Here is a 14,907-nt window from a genome sequence, read left to right as displayed (position 1 = left end):
AAATACACTGAAAGTTGCTTTGGTTATACCATATACTATTAATAAATGGTAAAAAAAATAATAGAGACAATATTGGCACTGAAACACTTGTATTTTGAAGTACAGTAACGTTTTTTTATTGGACTTCGAGTCTGTAATAAAATTGATGATGAATAACAATATATAGAACAAAACCATTATAATGTTAATGCCGAAAAATGCCACCAAATACAGTCTTTCAATTAATTTTTTTATGACTTGCTTACTTATAAGTTACTTGCTCAACTGATGCCTCATGATAACAAATGAATATATTGCAAGTAGTGGTGTTTCTTGATGATAAACAATTATCTAAAAAATACATTAATGAAACTTAAATATTGAAACTTTGAACCACTGACTGCTTTGTCTTCTGGCTTTTTGACATTACCCTGCAAATTGTTTTGTGAAAGAAAAAAGTTTACTTCGACAAGAATTGCCATTTGTCCACTGTAGAAAAGAAAATATAAGGATAAGCAATGCTTTGAATAGAGCGTATTTTTTGTATATTGTGTTTGTACAAAGATATACATTTACCGTCAGGAAACAACGGGAGGGGTTCTGTATATTCTGCAGCCTACAACACAATAGCAAATGACTACGTCTCCTTTTGTGCAAGAAAAAGCTAGTATACGAGGAAGATAATACTTACAGCTTTGACTACTGCACTGGCCTCTGCATCACTGCATTTGTACGGACTATCACACAAAGAGGAGTTCTGACTATAGAAAGATAAAAAGTTAAGAGTAGGGATTTAAAAACTTACTTTCTTCACACTTGTTAACATTAATGCAAATGACTAGAAAATGGTGTTGGTTTTTAACACGGACAAGAAAACTTTGTCATTAACAATATTAATTTTAAAACCCTTATACTCACCAAACAATTTCGACATCTTTTGTCTTTGCTTTCGACACTATTGCTTTCCAGTAGCTGTGTGTTGATTTTATGACTTCTATGGCAAAGTCCTAAATTTGAAGTCAAACAGTAAAATCCTTGAATATTAAATAAATTAAAACATTGAATAGATTTCTTTTCATCGTTTCACAAATAGTGAGTACCTTATCCTTAAACTGTCCATTGAATGCAAACTGGTTCTCAGGCTTTCCATCTGGAACTTTGTATTTTTTAAACCACTCCACTGTAGCCTCAAGATAACCCGGTTTAACCTTTCTGACATCTCCAATGCCTGTTAATAATGCATTGCTTCAGATTATGCTTTCACAAAATTAAATAACACATATTTTATATAAATAGTATATAATCAGAATCGCCTTTATTGTCAAGTACTATGGGTTTAACTGTACAAGAAATTTGCCTTGGTGTTCTGGTGCATAAAAATGACATTAGAATACATATACAATGTACTCACTGTTAAGGCTCAATGCATCAGGATCCTCTATATTGATGGCTATTACCTTCCAGTCAGTCTCTCCTTCATCTATCAAAGCCAGAATTCCCAGAACCTTAACTTGAATCACCTGCCCGGTTACGCACACCTGTGGCACAGAAATATATGCTTACAGAATTAAAACAGGTAAGATGTCAAACTTAATATATTACCTTGTATACAGTATAAGTATGCATAGACTTTGTACTAATTGATAATATGCAATAATAATAATCTCACAAATTCAAAGGAAATACCTGCTATATGCAATTTTAACACAAGCTGATAAGAATAAAACAATGAAAACTATTGCACTGAAATAAATTTTTTTGAATTTAAGTGCTTTGAATATAAAAAAAACTAATGTATGTGTAGATGGTAGTTTCATAACACAGAAAAAGGCACTGTATTAATTCCACACAAGCAGGTTTTGTACCCACAATGGAGCCGATGTCAACCACGTCTATAGGGTCATTGTCTCCACAGCACTTGGTTTCGTTATCAGTGTGGTTAGGATCCTCCCATGTCTGTATTATTAAGAAATGACATTAGATTTCTCTCCAACTGTATTGGATATTAAAGAAAAAACTATCTAATGTAAAGGCAATTTGCAGTAGCACAAGTTCCCTATCGATACTTCATTCATACCGCGTAGCAGGACACTATGGGGAAAACTCCTTTTTCTCCAATGACTGAAGCTTTTCAATAGCGCAGTGTAAACTGCATGGCCATTGGTGAGTGAAAAGTAAAACTTTAAACCAATGGCAGCGAAGCTGCATGGATCAATGGCGATGGCACCCGCCAAAAGGGGCGGGCCTTATGGCTATATAAGCAGCTTGGCCTTTTAAGCAGTCAAGGCTCTGGGACTAACTGGTGTTTTTCGTTGCACTTGAAGCACAGCGTGATTATACTAGTTCCCCATAGTACGAGTGAAGTATCGATAGGGAACGTACTCGGTTACTAACGTAACCTCTGTTACCTGAGATACGGTAATGAGTACTGCGTTCCTGGCCGTGCTACAAGCTGCAAATGGTCGTCGCTTCAGTCGAAGTAACCTGAGGACCCTACGGCGATGTGTCAGCTTATATAGCCATTGCCATTGGTCCGTGCAGCATCGCTGCCATTGGTTTAAATTTTTAATTTCCTTACACCAATAGCCGTGCAGTTGTCACTGTGCTATTGGTTAGCTTCAGTCATCAGAGAAAGAGGAGTTTTCCCCATAGCGTCCTGCTACGCAGTCCTCGTTCCCGTATCTCAGGGAACCGAGGTTATGTAAGTAACAGAGTACGTTTTCCTTTGACAAGTGTAGTGCACCTTTCAGAAAAAAATTATGTGTGCACCTGTGGAAGCGCACCGTAGTTCCAAATGTAGCCTTTGTGAGGAAAAATGTTAGCTACATATCGCAGCTTGCCTTTCTTCACATCTTGCTTGATCGGGTTTAATGGTTCCTTTGTTGCTATCTATAAAAAAGTATATATCGTGTTTTAATGCAAAATACAATGTGTGGTCACATACAATTGTGTTGCATATTGAGCTCTCAATCTCAGAATACAAAATTATGAAAATTTTGTAGGGATGCACATATATGTATAACGAAAACAAATGTTTTTGTAACATGGGAAGTAGATAACTGATATATTGGCCGATATACAGCATCTAGATATTAATATAACATTTCCTAAGACTGAAACAAAAGGCAAAAAGTGGACAACAGCTTTTATATGAAAACATTCACTGCAGAAAACAGGGTAACCGTTAGTTCCCTTTTTGGCCTGAAAATCATGTACCATGAGAAGCAATTTAGCAGCAGAAGCGTACAGAACTGTGTAAGTGTATTTAAATTGTGTCTTGTTGAGTTTTAGTACTGTGTTAAACTGAGAAATCGCTTTGTATTTACTTCCGCTCTGTCACGTGGTGAAACCGCGTGTAGTATCGTTCCTTTGTTCGTTCTTGGGCTAGTTTAATTTGTTTGCTTTGTGTGCGCGTGTCATCTGAGGGCGGGGCCTGTTGAATTTAAGTAATTAGACGCGTATTTAAAAAGCGTCTACCCACCGCGGCAGCGGTCGCGTGCAGCCCTCATCGCGTGAAGACCGAAGAGAGTAAAGACATCGACTCTACCTGCGTGCGACTCCACCGAGCCCGGTACACCGACAGGGCACTTGAGTATTGCACTTCTTTTGTACCTTTTTTTGTTTGGTATCAACACTTGCACTTTTTGTCTTACTTGTTTGCACTAATACTTATTCCTTTATTGTTATCTTTAATGTTTCTCCCTATTTTCTTTCTCTTAAATATGTGTTTTAAAATCCTTTCTGTTATCACAACACGTAAATCATCTGCCGCATGCCGAAGGCAACGCAATGCTAATAATCTTCACAATGTATCACTGCTAGCAACTGCCCCTTCTACTTTCCCAATAGGATTGTGGAACTGCCAATCTGCTTTGAACAAATCTGATTTCATTACAGCTTTTGTTAAACATTCAGGTCTTTCCATTGTAGCACTTACAGAAACATGGATCAAACCAGAGGACTCTGCCACTCCCGCTGCCCTCTCCCATAACCACACTTTCTCCCACAGCCCTCGCATCAGGAAGGGGTGGAGGCATCGGTCTACTCATCCCCAAAGAATGGAAATTCAATCAGCCCATGTGTGACAACAGCTCCTTCGAGTTTCATGCTGTTACTATCACCCACCCTGTTAAAAGTCATTTTGTAGTTATATATCGTCCCCCAGGTCAGCTTGGACATTTCTTGGAGGAACTGGATGTGCTTCTTTCATCCTTCCCTGAGATTGGTACTGCCATGGTGGTACTAGGTGACTTCAACATCCACATTGGAAAGCCACAGGCTGCTGACTTCGTCAACCTGACCGCATAATTTCTCCTCGAGCAGGTTTCCACATCAGCAACCCACAAGTCTGGAAAGCATCTAGATCTGATCTTCACAAGATACTGCTCCACTCATCACTCTCAGGTCACCCCGCTGCACACGTCTGATCACTTCTTCGTCACCCTCAACCTCACTGCTCCGGATATCGCAGATGTCTTACCGATGATCACCTTCCGGCGCAACCTGCGGACTCTCCCTCCCTCCTGTTTTTCCTCTGCTGTCTTCTCTGCACCCCCCCCCTCTGATGAGCTCTCTCTTTTGAATACAGACAATGCCACAGCCACTCTGTGTTCCACGCTTTCATCCTGCTTGGACAACCTATGCCCTCTTGCATCTGGACCAGACCGTGCATCCCCGTCGGCTCCCTGGTTATCGGATGTACTGCGTGAGCATCGCGCCAGGCTCCGGTCAGCTGAGAGAAAATGGCGCAAGTCAAAAGACCCTGCAGACCTCTCTCTCTACCAATCTCTTCTCTCTTCTTTCTCTGTTGATGTCACCTCTGCAAAAACAGATTACTACCACTCGAGGATCTGCAACTATCCGGACTCTCGAACGCTCTTCAAAACCTTCTCTGCTCTCCTCTGTCCGCCTGCTCCCGCACCTTCATCGGAGTTAACAGCTGCTGATTTTGCATCGTTCTTCGTAAAGAAAACTACTGCCATCAGCAGCCAGTTCTCTACGCCACCACCTGTCGAACCCGCCCACATCCCTGACACGTGTGTGCTCCCTACCTTTTCTCCTCTGTCTGAAGCTGATGTCTCCAAGGTCATTGGCTCCAACCACCCTACCACCTGCCCACTGGATCCCATCCCCACCCATCTCCTCCAGGCCGTCTCTCCAACGGTTGTGCCTGCTCTGACCCACATCATCAACTCTTCGCTCACCACTGGGACATTTCCCACAGCGTTCAAAGAGGCCTGCATCACACCGCTTCTAAAGAAACCCACCCTGGACCCTACACTGCTAGAAAACTACAGGCCTGTCTCCCTACATCACCAAAGCCCTGGAGCGAGTTGTGTTCAACCAGCTCTCCTCCTTTCTCATGCAAAACAACCTCCTAGACAGCAATCAGTCTGGGTTCAAGACCGGTCATTCCACAGAGACTGCACTGCTCTCAGTCATCGAAGCCCTGAGACTGGCAAAAGCATCATCCATGTCATCTGTGCTCATCCTACTGGATCTGTCTGCTGCCTTTGACACTGTCAATCATCACATCCTCCTGGCTTCTCTCAGTGCTATGGGTGTCTCTGGAATGTCGTTGCAATGGTTTGAGTCCTACCTCTCGGGATGGTTATTCAGAGTATCCTGGAGAGATGAGGTCTCCGTGTCCCAACAGCTCAACACGGGGTGCCACGGGGCTCAGTGCTTGGACCGCAACTCTTCGCCATTTACATGACATCCCTCGGCTCGGTCATTCAGAAGCATGGCGTCTCCTATCACTGCTATGCCGACGACACACAACTCTACTTGTCATTTCAACCGGACAATCCGACGGTCGCTGCTCGCATCGCGGCATGCCTGAATGACATCTCGCTTTGGATGAAGGATCATCACCTGCAGCTAAACCTTGCAAAAACGGAACTGCTTGTGACCCCAGCCAATCCAAAGATTCACCACAACCTTGCCATTCAACTAGGCTCGTCACAATTACACCGTCCAGCACAGCCAGAAACCTGGGAGTGGTAATCGATGATTGGCTTGACCTCACAAGTCATGTTGCCAGCACCACCCGGTCCTGTAGATTCATCCTCTACAACATTAGGAAAATTAGACCTTTCCTATCGGAGCACTCTACGCAAGTCCTAGTCAAGGCTCTTGTCCTGTCCAAACTGGATTATTGCAATGCGCTTCTGGCTGGACTTCCTGCTTGCACAATCAAACTTCTCCAGATGATCCAGAATGCGGCGGAAAGAGTGGTCTTCAATGAACCGAAGAGAGCGCATGTAACTCCGCTCTTCATCAGGTTACACTGGCTCCCTGTTGCCGCCCGCATAAAGTTCAAAGCTATGCTCCTGGCCTACAAGACCAACACCGGATCTGCACCATCGTATCTCCACTCGCTAATGCAGATCTATGTTCCTGCCAGATCACTGCGGTCTGCAAAGGAACAACGACTAGTGGTACCATCCCAAAAAGGAAAAAAGTCACTCTCCCGTACCTTCTCTGGATCTTTTCCACATTGCTGGAATGATCTACCAGCTGCAACAAGATCAGCAGACTCGGTTGCCATCTTTAAAAAACGCCAAAAAACGCATCTCTTCCGTCAACACGTTGCCGATTGATTTTTCCTAAGTCTCTTCCCTTTCATTCTTTATGATAAAAAAAAGAAAAAGAAAAAAGTACTAACCTCACTATTCTTAGCTTTGTATACTGTGCTAGGCTTTAATGGACTAGTTTGATGCACTTATGCATTTTGTGGCCTATGTTGTTATAATTGCTTCCAATGTTTCCTCATCTGTAAGTCGCTTTGGATAAAAGCGTCTGCTAAATGACTAAATGTAAATGTACCAAGCCTACTTTACACTAGTTAAAGATTATTTAACCTTCAAACTTTTCTGCTTTATTTTCTATTCAACAAACAAATTACAGACGTTCTTCCCGAGCAACCCAGAAAAATTTTCTTAATAGCCACGAATCTCAATCAGTCTCAAGACAGAAGAAGTTTAACCAGTTTAATTATCGGCTATAATATATCGGCCTAAATTTCTATTATCGGCGGACACCGATAACATTAAAAATGACCAATTATCAGCCGATACCGATATGGCCGATAATTTATCGTGGATCCCTAAAATTTAGATATGCATTTAAGTTTTAATAAACATCAAGTTTAAATAAATACATGATTTTTATCATTGACCAACGATCTACAGTTCAACTAATATGCTTGTAGGTGGCACTGGCACCTGTGCCTTTTTTAGCACATGTTTGTTTTTCTCAATTGCTTTGGCTCATTTCTCGAATTAGACTTTTTTTTCCGTTTGGGTCTCTGAACAGTTAGTTTCTTGTTGATTTAGGCAAATTGCATGTGTTTTGGCACATGTGTGCAAACATTCTCAACAATAAGCACAATAACTAAAAGCATATAGCTTGTTTATAAAAACTGATTAGCTGATTCTCAGTGAAACTGTCATTCTCGGCATAACTTCTGAACATTCTTTCATCGTGTGAACAATCACATGCAAAATGATACAATTAGTTATCAAAATCTATAAGGCATGCATGTATATTCTGAAGTTTGTTTTGTCCGCTAAATTCAGTGTCATAAAGTAGAGGATAAATGAAATTTGTATACAACAATAATTTTCACATGACTGCCATAGTGAAAAAGAAAGAATCTTGATTTGATTTGTACGGCTGACTCGATGATAAGAACACTTTCTATTTTGGTGGCACTGGCCAATTGTCTGACAAAATAGCTAGCTTTTGAAGCAAGAACTAAATGTTTTGGATCACTTACTACATTTTGCAGATATTCAATAGAGTTTGGATGTCTCAGCAAACAGTTGTGACGATTGAATTTACAGTTTACATAATGTTAAGACTCATTCGAGAAATGAGCCAAAGCGATTGAGAAAAACTGTAACTACATCACACGGTTTTAAACAAGATAAACACTATTTAACATGAATAAGACTTCAAGTGCTGAATGATTTTCTTCTTAGTCTGGATTAAACCAAATGAGAGATTAAAGCATGCGTTCATATTTAAAATGCAATATACTATTTTTAAATCAAAATAATGTATATCAAAATACATATACCTCCATTTTAGCATTGGTCCAGCGAGGTACTTCTACAACCATATTAAACAAGATCTGTTCGAGAAAGAAAATGTTTTCAGCACCTAGTATTTGACAAAAAGGCTTAAATTGTGTTAGTTCTTACCTCGTTTGTTTTAAGTTTCTTTGGTGGAACACCACATTCCTGTTATGTGGGAAAACATTATTACATTAAAATATAGAATAATACATGTAAGATTGTTTTTATTAAATTATCTCATAACACACCAAATAGTACTGCTTTAGGGACACAATCCAACACAAACCTGTTCATCAGCAACATGCAGAGGAATGTCATGGAAGGGGGATATGTACTTTCCATTTGAGGTTTCTGACAAGAAAACGTGATAGGCTACAATTTGTCATCCAAATCAACTTTACATCAATGTATGCGTTTAATGTCCAGAAACGTGAGACTTCAGTATTTTGTCTCTTGTATTTTTGCCATATTTTGTATTAAAGGTGCTTCATTTGAACTTCTGAAATTGTGACATGTGACGGTGACACTGAAAATGTGATACGACCAACACTTACTGAAGTAAACCCTGTAATCCGGCGAATTTTGTCTTCCTCTCATCTCCGTCAAGTAATGCGCCATTCTTCTCACATGAGGGGAAACGACTGGAACTAAACACTTGCTCTTTTGAGAAGGATGGGAACAAAGAAGCACAAACCTTGTCGCTGTACCAACAAGTAAGCGCATTATTTATATCGAGGTTTATTATTTCTTCTTCTTGTTCAATGAGCAGTTTATTCCATATAAGCATTACCGCCACCTACTGTACAACACATGCGTCTGTAATTCACACACGAGTTCTCATAATAGTATCCAGGTGTAACAATTCCAAAATGACCTGGTTTGTACTGTATGTTTCATTAAGTAACCTCCAAATATAAACCTCCCATATGAGCCTAATAAAAGGCTGGTTGTTTTAATTTTTTTATATTTTTCTAAAATGTTCATTTGCCATTTTTATTCAATTGTATTGGCTCATTAGGTCTCAAATGACACTTAACATTCTGTGAACTCTTAGTTCAACTGTCCTAAACATCGAAACTCTGCCAAATGTTTTGTTTTTTGTTCAAACTAAACCAGTACATTTCCATTAATGCTAAAATGTAATTCCTATCAGTGCAAAATGTAAAAAGCAGTTAAGACAATTAAAAAAGATGAATACGGAAAATTCCTTTATATTAATACAGTATATTGTGCCCTATTTTTACGTTTTAGAAAGACATCCGATAGATAGAAAGAAAGACAAACAGAAATACAGAAAGACCGAGAAACAACAGGTAGACAGACGTGTAAATGTATTTATGTATGTAAGTATGTATGTATGTATGTATTGTTGGATGCACTGTAAAAAATAATTCAAGGGATCTGTTACCACTACATAATTTAATACATTGTTGTAAATAAAAAATTCTAAATTGTTAATTTGATTAAACCTTTTAAGTTGCCAGTATTATTTTAATGAGTTGTCATGACAGAATAATGTTGATAATTACATCAATTTAAAAATGTTTGTAATTTAAAAATAAATATATGTGTTGATTAGTTTAAAACAATATTTACTTTGTAGCAACCCAATGAAATTGGCTTGATAACTTAATTTTTCCACACCATTTGAGTTCAGGATTTCAAAGCCCCTCCCCCACTTAACGAGCAAGGAGCAAGTTCAGACATGTTTTAGGCTGACCAGAATGACACAAAGAACATTTCAAGGTGAGTAATCTGAGTTTTATTTCATTACAAATAAATTCTCTCCATTTAACTAGAGGTTTAGCTACACCTGGTAATATAGTTGATGTTAGCAGTTTAATTTGACCAGGATAGCAGTGGATAAGAATGTAAAAAACGGTTTCATTGAAAAATATGCTCAGCCAGAGAGGGAATTTCATTTGTGCTGTAAATAGGAAAATAATTTAATGCACAGCCACATTTTTAAACATCTGTCGTCATTCACACAGATAGCATTCAAGTTTTATTGTAGGCAGTTTGCTGTTTGACCGATATTAACAAACTTTTGATCGCTGTAAAAAAGATAGTAGAGGCAGGTTTTTTATACAGTGTGTTTTTGTGTTAGTACAACCTGCAGAAAGAGATATTCTGGATTTTGGTCACTGTTGTTATGTAACCTAAATTTGTATTTTATTTTCCTGTTATTAAAGGCAAACAGTAAATTACGGTTAAATTATCATTTAGTGAATCTTCTGGTATCAATTACGAATTTCTACTGGTTGCTGAGATTTGCATGAACAGTTATTGCAAATGTACTATGACATTCAAGGCTGATCAGTATTTTTTAAGTTGGCCCATATCTAAAAATGGGTTTGGGGTGTAAAATTTGTAAATTTGAAACCAAAACACAAATAGCGTTGCTAAAACATTACAGGCTATACCATGGTCATGGTGGGCAACATGAGACTGTCATCTGTGTATTTCAGAATTGCAATTTCAGCACTAATATTTATGGTACATTTGCTTCCCACAGAAGCCGAAAACATACTCCTCACTCATTGACGGACTTCAAGGAAGACATAATAAAAAGGTTTGTAAGTTCAGCCAACACAGATCAACACAGTGATGTGGAAATTCAAGATAGGGAGCTGCCTGATGATGGTCAAGATGATGATAATTTAAAAGAATAACCACTGTAAATCTTGAAGCCACCTGTATGGCAAAACTTGGCAAGTGTACCCCAAAACTGATGGACCTGGCCTCATCAAAGGGAGGAGCTAAAGCAGAAAGAATCAGAAACATCAGGGACATGCTTCTCGAGGTATTGCAAATTATTTAGGCCATCACACTAGAATAATTTAGATTTGTGTTTAAAATGTCAAGTTGTTGTCATTCACCTGTTCAGATTAAAGTATATTTATTTACTGTTGGCACTTTCTCTTTATTCTTTTTTCATTTTTATTTAATAGCACAATACAATTGAAGTACGGAGAGAAGTAGCCATCCGCTGCCTTGTTGTCTACCTTGGAGAGACAGAGGACCTTTTCAAGGAGTTTGCTGTGAGTATTACAACATCTTGAAAATAAAATGAAATCTTCACTTGGCAAAGTGTAAACACACAGGGCAACAACGTGCTGCCGCACTGCTCTCTTTCAGTTCAAATTTTAGGTATATTACACTGGCAACACACTGGGTCTACCCAGGTCAATGATATCATAACAATGGGCTATTTAGTTTAATAAAGAGATGTATGGAAAAAGAATTGTAAAAATGTGTATGGCTGTTGCTTTTCACTTAACCATTTGAATTATTTCATGAAACTTACTATTATTCTTATAATAAAATATTTTTGATCGTTACTTATTGATGCAACCTATTTTGGTCATTTGAGTAACTACGTGCATGGTCATTAAAAAAAAAGTTAAAATAGAACAAAGTTTCCAGTGATTAACTGAATTAAGTAAGATTAATTTAAAAATTAGCAATAATAATCCAATTCATTAGCTCTAACATGCTATCTATATTTTCTCTTGCTTTACAAGAACACACAAGAGTTTGAGGAAGACTTTGAAAGGCAAGTGATGACAATTGCCATCATCAGTGATCAACCTACTTCAGGATGTAACCACAAGACGGCAACCATTGTGGTTGAGGGCATCAAAATCCTGAATGGAATGGATATCTCAAGGTGCTGTTTCTTGAACTTGATTGACTGAAACCCAGTGCAAAAGTAATGCGTCTGAAGAACAGTATTTTCTGAAATCTCTACTTGTTCCAGAGGAAAGTTTGTTCACTTTTTATTTTATTCTTTTTGTAATTTGAAGTCTACTGTAAGCTGATCTTTGTGTTATATTTCATACTGCTTGAAAAACTGAGGTTAATATATTACCTTTTACTTCATTTATATATGCTTGTTTGTGACAGCAGCAATCTTAGATGTTTTAAAAATGGGGTTCACTGTGAAGAAATAGTTTAAAAAAGTTTTACAGATTGTTTGACACTGTGGAAAAATATGTAAATGCCAATAACTTTTGCTGTGTTGGCATAACTGAGTATGCATAATGTTTTAAAGGCAAATCTGTAGGGCAAGTCTGTTTATAATTTGTGGGGAGCACACATTTTTGTTTAGTAAACAGTGCAAAGTGCAAAATTTTGAAACTCTCAATTTTTGAAACTGCAGTTCAAAAATAAAAAAAGGTTATCTAACAAAATTGTTGTTGAATGAATTAATTTCTTACAAGCAACTAAATGAATGAACAAAAACATGAAAAAAAGCTAAACAACTTAATTTTTTATAGGTTGTGAACTTGAAAACTTGCATTTATAATTATGGTAATTAAGTACATAACACTGAATTTATTTTAAAATGTATGTAAAAAAAATTGTTGTAACAACTTAATTTTTTCAAGTACTCAATTTACAAAATAGAGTTTATGCTACTTAAAAATACCTCTGTCTAAAGAGTAAAAGGTAATTTGTCTAACTCAATATAGTTTGTTGGCTGAACGTAATGATATTAGAAGTTGTCGTAACGCAAATATATTGATGCAAACTGTTGCGTTGATTTTTTTTGTTTGAACTACACAATATTTTTTAGAGTGTGGATGGATGGATGGATGGATGGATGGATGGATGGATGGATGGACGGATGGATGATAGACAGACAGACAGACACACAGATAGATTTTGAAAGAGTAAAGATAACATCTATTGGTTAGGGATTTGATTCAATAGGCTACAAACAACAATCCTATGTAGATCTGTTCATACACATAGAACTCAGTCTGGCACATTCGTCACACATAACTTAACTTAACCCCCCCCCCACCCAAAAAAAACCCAGACATCTTTAAAACAGTGCACCTCACAAAAACTGTGACATATGTAAGAGGTGTTGATGTAAAAAATGATTATGTGGAGGCAGTCATGGGCTGTTGCATTCATCCATATCATGCCACAAGGTGGCAGGAGCAGATAACAAACAGCTAGGCAGGTTTGCACTTTTTAAAATATTTATTTTGCTCTGAAATAGCTTAAAATAAATGTTTAAGTAAATGACTTAGCTGTTCTTTATAACTTTTATTTAGTAAATCAAGCATTTAGCATGGATTTGCCAGCCATCGACCCTCATGCGTTTCCTTTTTTACACTTTTATAATAACTAATGAACTATGTTATTTGATTGCAAAGAAACGGTTTTTACCCAAAATGTAAAAAATGAGTAGGCTATCACTTAAAAGGCCGACTTGGTCCATGTAGTCCGTAGGTCGTTGCCTGCGCCTTTTCACTGCAAAATTCGGCCACGACTGTCGGAATTCGCACCCTAGTGGCAGTCGTTAGGAGCATTCAGTGTGAACGTAAACCTACGCCAACACGGCAAATAAGCTCCTTTCTATAAAGCAGCACAAGAGCTTTCATTCTCACAACAATTGCCATCGTTAAATGTATTAATGATTGCAAACAATAAACTGCTAAGCATGTATAACAAAAGATCGCCAGTGTTTTGGAAGGAAGATTAAAAATAATAATACAGAAATATACAATTAATAATTTGTTTATTATCAATAACCAATCATCTTTACAGGATTCGTTATTGACAAAGTCAAACAAAAAGGAGTGATCATTTTCATTTGATCGGAGTACACCGAAATACACAACTTCCGGTCGGCGAGTCGTGTGCGGTCTAGTAGCTCTAGTTCAGTTATTCAAACGCACCCAAAGCTGAGATCTGATCGGAAATGTTCGCATCCGCAGACGGCCACCCAACCCATGTGTTGCTCTCCATGGGAAATTAATGACTTCTGGTCTATCGGCCGTCGTTTGTCGTGTGCAGTAAAATAGTTTAGACAGGTCGCCGAGTGAAAAACGTAGCAGAGCAATTCCATGCAAATATATAGGCCTACCTAAGGATGAAAAATCAAATTTTATGAAAGGGTTTCACCATAGGCCTACTGATACCTTAGAGGGTCAAATGTCAATATTTGATGTTTAGTGTCAAATAAAAACCATATGTTTGTGTGCGTGTGCAAATAAAATTTAAAGCTTTGATTTCCTGCTTCTTTTGTTGGGTATTATTTGATTTGGTTTCATTCACAAAAAACCTACAAATAGGTAAAATGAAGGGAAATGTAATTTTCTGCCAGTAGGCTACTTTATCCGTTTTTTACGGGATTTTTTATAGTGTAGTGTCCGAGAAGTTTTGACTGAAAATGTCACATTCATAACGTTGGAAATTTTTTGGGAATGCTCTGCATAAACATGATAGAGACTTGATGTTTACATATAATCTTACACCCATGTCATTTGTTTGCCTTTCTAGAGACGTGACTGATGGATATGGAGCAGGTATCACATGGTGTAATGCTTGTAAATGTCAATTCCCTTATCTAGATGCAGTTTCCTTACTTCCTGTAAGGTTAACATGACATCATGCCCTCTGTAGCAAACTGCACAGAGAGACACAGGTTGAGGATCCACATGCACTGTTTATTAGGGCAAATCCCGAATCATAGTCCATATAACAGGCGAAGGGTCAAAACAGAAGCAAACTGTCCAAAACCAGACACAGGCCAGAGAACTAATCCAACCAGATTTACAGGGACGGAGAAAGGGTGATCCAAAAGCAGGCATGAGATCAAAACCATATAACAAGAAACCAGGGAGACCGCTCAGAATTGTAACTTAGATTTACACTTGTGACACACTCTGTTCATTCTTTTATAATGATGATCATCCTGTAGTTACAAAGTTTCATCTAATCGATTGTAAATTAGTTTTATGCTAATAATTACACTTTAAACAAACAGGATCGTCTTCTGTTAATAACTAGCTAATAAACTATAAAGCACAGTGTCTGTATGATGCCA

At 38.0% G+C, this 14,907-nt stretch overlaps 2 protein-coding genes across 3 annotated transcripts; one reads left to right on the top strand and one right to left on the bottom strand.

Annotated features, from left to right (window-relative positions):
• Window positions 1–74: 74 nt before the first annotated feature.
• Window positions 75–8,837, bottom strand: ppa2 (inorganic pyrophosphatase 2). 2 transcript variants are annotated; one of them, XM_079463346.1, is made up of 12 exons: window positions 8,615–8,837; window positions 8,347–8,411; window positions 8,187–8,225; window positions 8,063–8,116; window positions 2,749–2,868; window positions 1,849–1,935; window positions 1,391–1,517; window positions 1,080–1,207; window positions 898–986; window positions 671–740; window positions 556–595; window positions 75–468 (listed from the first exon to the last, which is right to left on the bottom strand). In XM_079463346.1, the coding sequence occupies exons 1-12, from the start codon at window positions 8,781–8,783 to the stop codon at window positions 440–442; spliced, it is 1,017 nt and encodes a 338-aa protein (XP_079319472.1). In that variant the 5' UTR covers window positions 8,784–8,837; the 3' UTR covers window positions 75–439. The 2 variants fall into 2 exon arrangements, with proteins under 2 accessions (XP_079319472.1, XP_079319471.1); XM_079463345.1 differs by having other exon boundaries at window positions 97–595.
• A 924-nt stretch (window positions 8,838–9,761) lies between these two features.
• On the top strand, window positions 9,762–12,246 carry LOC306898096 (uncharacterized protein). Its single transcript, XM_079463344.1, has 4 exons — window positions 9,762–9,806; window positions 10,576–10,863; window positions 11,012–11,101; window positions 11,585–12,246. The coding sequence occupies exons 2-4, from the start codon at window positions 10,759–10,761 to the stop codon at window positions 11,756–11,758; spliced, it is 369 nt and encodes a 122-aa protein (XP_079319470.1). The 5' UTR covers window positions 9,762–9,806; window positions 10,576–10,758; the 3' UTR covers window positions 11,759–12,246.
• Window positions 12,247–14,907: the final 2,661 nt, after the last annotated feature.

The sequence above is a fragment of the Barbatula barbatula genome (assembly GCF_947034865.1).
Source record: "Barbatula barbatula genome assembly, chromosome: 8".
Taxonomy (NCBI): domain Eukaryota; kingdom Metazoa; phylum Chordata; class Actinopteri; order Cypriniformes; family Nemacheilidae; genus Barbatula; species Barbatula barbatula.
Note: the sequence above shows the minus strand (reverse complement) of the source record. Positions and strands in the feature narration are given on the sequence as shown.